General features: G+C 32.4%; 1 protein-coding gene across 1 annotated transcript; it reads left to right on the forward strand.

Moving 5' to 3' along the window:
• The first annotated feature begins 266 nt into the window (after positions 1 to 266).
• On the forward strand, positions 267 to 9573 carry LOC132737304 (uncharacterized). Its single transcript, XM_060724568.1, has 4 exons — positions 267 to 343; positions 2632 to 2874; positions 3940 to 4122; positions 8004 to 9573. Exons 1-4 carry the CDS (start codon positions 304 to 306, stop codon positions 8264 to 8266), a joined length of 729 nt encoding a protein of 242 aa, XP_060580551.1. The 5' UTR covers positions 267 to 303; the 3' UTR covers positions 8267 to 9573.
• The last annotated feature ends 8 nt before the right edge of the window (positions 9574 to 9581 follow it).

Genomic DNA, 9581 nt, shown 5'->3' on the forward strand with positions numbered 1-9581 from the left:
CCATTTTTTTCGCTTAAAAATATGTATGTTATCATATTCAAACAACATGCCAAGTTTAAAGACATTCTATAGAACAGTTTTAATTTTGCCTATATGTCTATATGAAAACACCCGAAAACGTTGTTAGCATGAAATATTAGGTTCGCTTGATTTTATTGGACGATTTCTAAATGTTACATTAGACTACGATTATTGGTATTAGAAGTGACTTGCAACAATTTTCAGCCAACTATCAGTGAATTAAATCTATATATTGCTGTATTGTCCTTCACAGCCCGCAGTCTGATTTCATTACAAACTAAAATGTTCACTTTATTTATGTGGACTTTGTTTTTTAAATGCGGTAAGATCCTTTTATGTCATTACTTGAATGGAAAATTAAAACACATCTTTAAATGTAAAAAGAAAATTATTTTTATTAATTTATTAAGAAGATAAAGGTTTTGTTTTTTAGATTAACTTTGACACCCGTCCGAAAAGAACAATGGCCAAATGGCATTAAGTTTTATAGCCATAACTTAAAACAATTATCATTTAAACAATAAAATAACGGTTTATCGCGGTAATATTTTAATCTTTCTTCTTTAATTTGAATATATTTTATAGTGTTATAAGTTGTAAGGGAGGGGGTTAATTCATTTATACAGTGATTTGGTGATAAGACCAAAATATTTGGTATGAAATAATTTCTTTGCTGTATGGTGAATTTTATTCAAAATTTTATTGAAAATGGTTTATTCATCCATTTAATAATGATATCATCTGAAGCTTAACAATTTTTCCATGGTAACGGATTGTGTATTCCGCGCATGCGTATTTTGCGTAGGGCAAATACACAATTACGATGACTACAATTATCATACTTTAAGGGTTTAATAGACGTAATTTTAAGTTATGTCACCCAGAAAACAGTTATTTTGGCATGTCTTAAAGCGGTTAGTACTTAAAACGTGAATTGATATTTATAACAGAAAAACGAAAATATGCGGGATTAATAATTCAATGACCAAAAAGCGCTGTTAAAGGTATCAATAGACGACCTTTTCATCAGTAATTTAAATTGAAACAGCAGGGTGTTAAAGATAAAATTTTATAACAACTGCATTACAAATAGTCATAAAATATTAAACAATTTGTATTGCACACACTTCCTTTGAGTGGATTGGCCAGGCAAGTGTGAAACTGATTGATAAGTCACCGGTTGGTTTTTTTCTAGCTAGTTTACAATATCATTCAACAGGGACGTTTTAGTACAATGACATAGTTAATCACGTAAAATCTTGAAAAATTGTTATTAAAATAACTTTATCAATGTTTATTGATTTTGTGAAGTGACAAATAGTGTGACATGTATTTACATGTGTAACGAGGAACCGGGTAAAGCGTGTATTATTTCACTACCCAGTACCCATCTTTACTTCTCAAGATTTTGAAAAAATATTTACATACATTTATGTAACTCAAATATTTTCTGTTTGGTATCACAGTCAAATCGGAAAAAGGATAAACTCAGGCAAACTGAACACTAAAAATACATTATCAACTGTTCTGACTTTTTCACTTTTTCAGAATGATAATTAACCTCGATTTCATATGTTGTGAAATTTCATTAGTTATTATATAAATTATTTCAGCAACAAGTAGGTTGACCTCTTTATTTGCTAGTAGATATTTTTCACATTATTTTATTTACAACAATTATCTCAATGTCAGGTCAGTGAACGTAAGGGGGAATTCTTACACAATCATTTTTTTCATGTATTTCTATGGCAATATTGCCACACAGCTATAAGGGCATCTTTTGTGTGTTTTTTTTTGTTTTTTTGTTAAAAGCTCTTTTATAAATTTTTCTCCTTTTTGCCTTAAACAAACTCGGAATTGTGTATGAACATCTACTAAATTTAAATGTAGGTCGATGCTCTTTGTTCCTCCGGTCGATTTAACAAAGCAACAGACCGTGTCGTAAAAAGGTCTATAGCACATCTTCCTATAAAACACGATAATAATAATATATAATGAAAGCTAGTGTCATAAAACACTAGCACGTGACGTATACTGCGTGCTATATTTTCTTGATGAATTCACAAAATGTTTTAAAGATTATCAGTAAAGCTACAGAGGAAAACTGTTATTTAGTATGACTAAAATACCAAAAATGTCGTTTGATATTAACAGACACAGTTAAAGACCGCTAGCTCTCGAGCATAATAGTATCCATAAATCTGCTGCTTTATGCTTGTTATAAATTATCGTATTTAACAAGTTAAATGTAATTGTCTATGAATTCTGGCAATGGTATTTTTTTACCAACGAAAATTGTGCACGTGCGAGAAAATGATACTTTCGGTCAAATTGTAAAGCAAGCAGGCGATTTGTAAAAAAAAAGAGCTATTGACTATGAACGTTAATACATTTATGAAATACATTAAAGATTAAAGTGAAAATACATTCAAAATTACACTATACAGGTATTTAAACTTTAAGTGAACATGTACACTCGGAAATATACCAATCTTTTTAAACATTATGAAAGTACGAGTATATCAAGCAAAGATTGAATTACTACGGTATGTGGTTAGTTTGTTTCCAGATAAATTATGTTTGCAATTGATCTATATTTTCACTTAACAGTGATTGGACGTCTTACAGTTGTACACGAGACATCCGTGTCGGATATACTTACTATTGACGGTCGTCTGAGAGCATTCCAAAATTTTGATCATGTAGACCAATGCACTGCGGAGTGCTCCCTCGAGTCACAATGCGTATCTCTTGCATATTCCCCCGCAACCGGAAGCTGTCAACTCTACAAGTATGACGTTGCTAATTTTACAGTCGATGTCATAACACAAAAGCAAACTATATTTTTCAAAGGTATCACTAATTTCAATTGAAATACCATAAATACCTTAAATAAATGTTATAAAATCTTGCACAGCAATGACTGTTTTTCTATTCTATTCTTTTTGTTCTACATGTATGTATACAAAAGTATGCATTTTGGTTTCATATTTATAACACTAATAATTTATAAAATAATTTGAAATATCAAACAAGTTTTTAAAGTATAAATCAGCAGCTTAAATGCAGTATTATAAAGATGACATTCATGGAACCAAATAAGTAATAGTTCTAGTATATGAAACGAGTTAGTTACGAGGATATAACATTGATTGGGGCGGCATCGAGAAATATTTCTGCTAAAAAAAACAAACGATCAGTGATCTAATGTGTCGCCTCATGATACCCAATTGCAGGTTGCAGGAGACACAAAAATCATGTACAGGGCAAAATGAGTTTTTTTTATTCAAGGGCCATAACTCGACCAAGAATCGCTCAAAAGGTAAACTCGTGTAAAATGCGCAAGTACTTGAGCTACCAGTCAATCCTGCAAAGTTTCATTGAAATTGCATTAGTGGTATAAGGGTAATTCGGACAAACTTTATTAACAACTTTTATTAAAGGGCCATAACTCGGCAAAATATCATTGAAGGGAATAATTCATGTAATATTCGCAAGTACTTGAGCTGCCAATCAATCCTGTAAAGTTTCATTGAAACTGCATTAGTGGTATAAGAGGAGTAGTCCGGAATTAAAATTAATTTAAGAGCCATAACTCTGAACAAAATCATTGAACCAGAAAAAACGTTGATATGCGCATCTAAACTTTATTAACCAATACAAGCTAATTCATCCATGTTCTTTTTACTTCTGGAAATGTGTGATACCCCATTTCATCCTCTGATATATACAAGGTATAAAAAACCAAAAACAACCCAATTGTTGATTTTTCCCTATATGAATCAATGATGAAAAAAAATAAATAAAAAAATAAAAAACAACACTGTTATATATCAATGCAGTTGAACGTTAACTGGGTATAATGGGTAAGTAAGAACAAAGGAAAATTTCCAAACATGCGTTAATTTTTATTTACAGTTGTTTGCGAGCGTCATGATTACACGTACATACGCTCATTAAACGTGTGCATGAAGATGTACCATGACGAACGAACGTCCGACGAGTCACGTGACACATGCAAGGAGGATGGAGCAGATCTTCTGCGCATTGACACATCAGCGAAAATGGCTTATTTAAAACCTGTCCTGGCTCATATTTCCAGTAAGTTTTATGTTATAGTGTATACATTTTATTTCATACCTTATATTTATCAGTGCTTAATATATTTTACTTCATCACCGTGTAGTAGGAATATGAAAATAATGCAAAAAAGTGCAAAAATAACGCCGAATATATCCAATATATGACCCGTAACGAGCAATGCAGTAAGTAAAAGGACCACTATCTCATATAGTAAATAAAATTTAAGGTACAACTGTTAAAACATTTCAATTTAACCTTAATTAAAAATTATTCCAGGACCATGTTTAATGTCTAAGCCGTATAGGTTAATTCAGTTCTTTCTTTTAATATACAATAACATATATTGCTCCGTTTACTTACCTAGCCATATATGGCACATATTCGGCGTTACTATTGCACAATTTCTGTGTTATTCTCACAAAACAGAATTACGGATAGAATCGGTGCTTATGGTTCATGTAAATATGTAATTGATACCAAAGGAAGTCTAAAGTGAAATATGAATAGCTTTAGATAGCTATAGTGAACTCATCAGTCTTCTGTATATATGAACTTCAATCATTTTTATTTACAATAGATTAGTTTTTAACAATAAATGCACAATGATGAGTCGTACCAATTGTTAAAATCAATATTTTAAACGCTAAAACCCTGTCGTCAAACATTAAACATAAATAATTCAAACATTTTTTCCAGAAATATTTCAATCTCATATTCGGAAACTAAATATATAATACAACTTGCCTGGCTTCAAATGCATGCATTTCAAAATCAATATTGCCGTAACTTCAGTTTGTTTTGATTACTGTATCGTTTTTGACCGGATTTACAATATCATTTTCTTGTTAGATAACAGTACCGTTTGTTTGTATTTGGTAACAGTAACATTAGTTTTTCTTTGCTTAAAATATCATTTTCGTGTCTTTGCTTAAAATATCACTTTCTTGTCTTTGATAGTTTTTTTGTCATTGACAGCAGTTTCATTTCCTTGTCTTTGATAACAGTGAAGCTATATTGCAGATGACTACAGTATTGCTTTCTTGTCCTTAATAACAGTCTAGTTTTCTTGTCTTTTATAACAGTATAATCTTTTAGCTTTGATTACAGTATTGTTTTCTTGCCTTTGATAACAGTATCGGCTTCTTGTCTTTGATAACAGTATCGTTTTCTTGTCTTTGATAACAGTATCGTTTTCTTGTCTTTGATAACAGTATCGTTTTCTTGTCTTTGATAAAAGTATCGTTTTCTTGTCTTTGATAACAGTATACTTTCTTGTCTTTGATAACAGTATAGTTTACTTGTCTTTGAAAACAGTATAGTTTCTTGTCTTTGATAACAGTATAGTTTACTTGCCTTTGCTTACAGTATCGTTCACATGTCTTCGATAACAGTATCGTTTTCATGCATTTGCTTACAGTATCGTTTTCTTGTCTTTGATAGCAGTATAGTTTTCTTATCTTTTATAACAGTACGATTTTCTTGTCTTTGAATACATTATAGGTTTGTTGTCTTTGAGCAGAGTATCATTTTATTGTCTTTGCTTACATAATCGTTTTCTTGTCTTTGGTGACAGTATCGTGTTCTTGTCTTTGATAACAGTATCGTGTTCTTGTCTTTGATAACAGTATCGTTTTCTTGTCTTTGATAACAGTGCAGTTTCTTGTTTTTGATAAGAGTATGGTTTAATTGCCTATGATAACAGTATAATTTTCTTGTCTTTGATAACAGTATAGTTTTCTTATCTTTTATAACTGTACAATTTTCTTGTCTTTTATTACAGTATAGGTTTGTTGTCTTTAAGTAGAGTATCCTTGTGTTGTCTTTGCTTACAGAATCGTTTTTTTGTCTTTGGTTACAGTATCGTTTCATTGTCTTTGATAACAGTATCGTTTTCTTGTTTTTGATAACAGTATAGCTTTCTTGTCTTTGATAACAGCATAGTTTTCTTGTCTTAGAAAACAGTATAGTTTACTTGCTTTTGCTTACATTATCGATCACTTTTATAACAGTATCGTTTTTACAGTATCGTTTTCTTGTCTTTGCTAACAGTATAATTTACTTGTTTTTGCTTACAGTTTCGTGCACTTGTCTTTGATAACAGTATCGTGTTCTTGTCTTTGATTTTACAGTATCGGTTTTATTGTCTTTGATTACAGTATTCTTTTATTGCCTTTGGTTACAGTATCATTTTATTGTCTTTGGTTACAGTATCGTTTCCTTGTCTTTGCTTACAGTATCGTTCTCTTTTCTTTGATAATAGTATCGTTTTCTTGTCTTTGATAACAGTATCGTATTCTTGTCTTTGCTTACAGTATCGTTTTTCTTGTCTTTTATTATAGTATAGCTTTTTGTCTTTGATAATAAAATCGTTTTCTTGTCTCGTGTTCTTGTCTTTTATTACAGTATCGTTTTTTGTCTTTGATGAAAGTATCGTTTTCTTATCTTTGCTTACAGTATCGTTTATTCTCTTTGATAACAGTAGCGTTGTCTTGTCTTTGCTTACAATACCCTTTTCTGTGGGTACAATATTATTTTCTTGAATGTGCTTAAAATATCATTTTCTTGTCTTTTATAATAATATCTATTTTGTCTTTGACAACAGTATCGTGGTATCGTGTGCTTGTCTATGATTACAGTATATAATTAACATGGGTTTATGGGTAACAGTGAGCATTTCAAACCGAGGAAAATACTGTTACCCGAGGCGTTTCTGTTGCTCACAAACCGATGTGCAATTTATTTTATGACCCGGACAAATAATGTAGTGATTTGATAATTATAACTAAATTTAACTATAAGAAAATTGAACCAATAGTATCAATAACTCAACTGTCCTTACCTTGCAAGTTGAAAGTGAATTTGAGAATTTCTTTCTTTTATGCTTTAAGAAAACTATGATATCAACCAACCATAAACGTACAATAAGCTGTGTTTCATTTGGAAATCAAAACAGAAACCCATTAATACGGTTATGGTCTGTGAAATCTGATCCTACTGTATCCAGAATATTCTTCACATGGTTTTTACGAAATTACGATGGTATCATACATCTGTCCACCACACCTGTCATGTTTCACTTATTAGATTTGTTAAATTATCCTTTGTTGTATGCTTTAATAATCTGCTTGTTCCATTTTGACACATAACTCAATGCAATAACTTCCGTAGAGAACAGATCCTTACCTTTTACTATTCAACCAAAAGACATTTAAGACGCAAAAACGCATTCGAGGTGCAAACAACTAAATTTTCTCTCTTTCAATAGTCAGTCTGGTGATGTTCCTTCGTGGTGAACATAGAAAAATAAGAGATTGAAGCGAGAAAAGAAATGGCGGCTTTTCTATTTTTCTAGCAAACAAACAACGTGACCAAATTTCATACAGTACAAATTTCTTAGTCACGTGGTACACTAGCATTTGCATATGAATAACTCCCAGTGGGAAATTAACATTACAAAAAAGTGAGTTGTAATATTATTGAGGAAAATAATTATATCATTTTCTTGTCTTTGAGAACAGTATCATTTTCTGGTCTTTGAAAACAATTCCAATTTTAGCTTACAGTTTTATTACAGTCACGTGTCAATATTAATAGGGAGAAAAACTAAAGAATATCTATAGAAAACACTGTTTAAAGCTAAAATTATGGTATTGAATAGTATTGACTGTTTTATGTGACAGTTACTTTTACAAGGCGACAAAGCAAATATAAACGTGAACAGCACATGACACGAATATACTAACACTACATTCAAGTTGAAAAGGTCAATGAATAATATATAAATGAATCTTTTTAAATGTGCGCTTACAGCAGTCACAAAATATTAGAAATATGACACACTCCTCTCTATTCAACTGAAGAACAAACTTCATGGTAGTTTGTCAATTTATACATTTCAGATGAGGATTACGGATATTATTTAGGCGGGTATGCTGTGGAAGGAAGTAATGAATACCAATGGTATGGCATCGATACTGGTGTAGATGTACCTATAGACAGAGATAACGGTGGTGAACTTTGGGGACACCATGGCGCGCCTGTCTGTATTCACACAGGAGGATGTTGTTTGTCGCTACAATCACACAATGGTAGCACACCACTCTTCGCACGAGAAGACTGCACAACGCAGCTTATGTTCATCTGTGCAAAGGAACTTTTTTAGGGTACAAGATCGTTACTGTATTCATGCTTCACGTACACGTGATCGCATGTCTTTGACTATTGTACATGTATACACATACATACATTTTAGAATAAAATCAAACAATGTAAGTATCTAGTATATGAAAAATAACGCATTATGTATCTCTGAAAATAAGATCAAATTATTGCAAATATGTGCAAAGCAAGCAGATATGCATATTTATTCTCAATATTCTAACGCCTATATGTTATGACCTGTCACATATTCACGGATAATGCCACGGAAGAGCTACGGTCTAATCGTTCACGGATTACTACGTAATGTGAAATTCCGTAGTCCGCTACGGTTCCAGTACGGACACACAACTGTATAAGTACGGAGTTCGACGGATTTACCACCAAAAGCTACGGATAAACTACGATCTTCTACGGTATAAGCACGGGTTAGGTCGTTGACTTCAAATCGCTTGCCCCTCACCGCTGTGGGTTCGAATCCCGACAGGGACTTCGGATTCTTTCATGTGAGGAAGCTATCCAGCTAGCTTACGGAACGTCGGTGGTTCTACTCAGGTGCCCGTTCGTGCCTGAAATAATGCACGGAAGGGCACCTGAGGTCTACCTCCACCAGTAAAGCTGGAACGTCGCGATATGACCTATACTGTGTCGATGTGACGTAAAATCCAAAACAAAAAAAAAGCAAAAAAAAAGCACGGGTTAGTACGAATAAGAACGGTCTGATACGGAGAAGAACGAATTGATACGGAGAAGACCGAGTGGCCACGGATCTATACGGACCTATTTTATCCATCCACAACCTCTTGCATGCTCATTTTCAAAATGTCCCATCCCCCAAGAAAAGAACACCTAGAAAACGAATTGCAGAGTTTTATGATTTTGGCGAAAAGGATTCGACCTCATCGCGTCCGACCCCCGAGACATATTAGATCCGATTAAAGTGAATATCTTGAAGGCCGCCGGATCCTTAACAAGTTCGGCAATGAGAGACTCGTAATAAACATGAATGGGTCTTCGTAAAAGCTCATCTCTAGTCCACCGTCTCGTCTGTCTTCTTTTACCTGATTAGATGGACTAGTAATCATTAATGAAAAATGTTTATCAATACTGCTTCTCTTTTGATTTTAAAATTTGCTGTTCATTTTACAATTATATTAATTATCGTGAATGTTTATGTTTTTAAAATATGTAAAAGCTCGTTAATTTAAGGGATATTCAGACAAATTAATGACAAAAATTTCAAAATTATCTTATGTACTCAAATCACGCTGAAAAATTACATTTGTAAAAGTCCCAACATGAATTTCTGCATAAATTAA

The sequence above is a fragment of the Ruditapes philippinarum genome, unplaced genomic scaffold, assembly GCF_026571515.1.
Source record: "Ruditapes philippinarum isolate M1 unplaced genomic scaffold, ASM2657151v2 ctg1835_1_1_1_1, whole genome shotgun sequence".
Taxonomy (NCBI): Eukaryota; Metazoa; Mollusca; class Bivalvia; order Venerida; family Veneridae; genus Ruditapes; species Ruditapes philippinarum.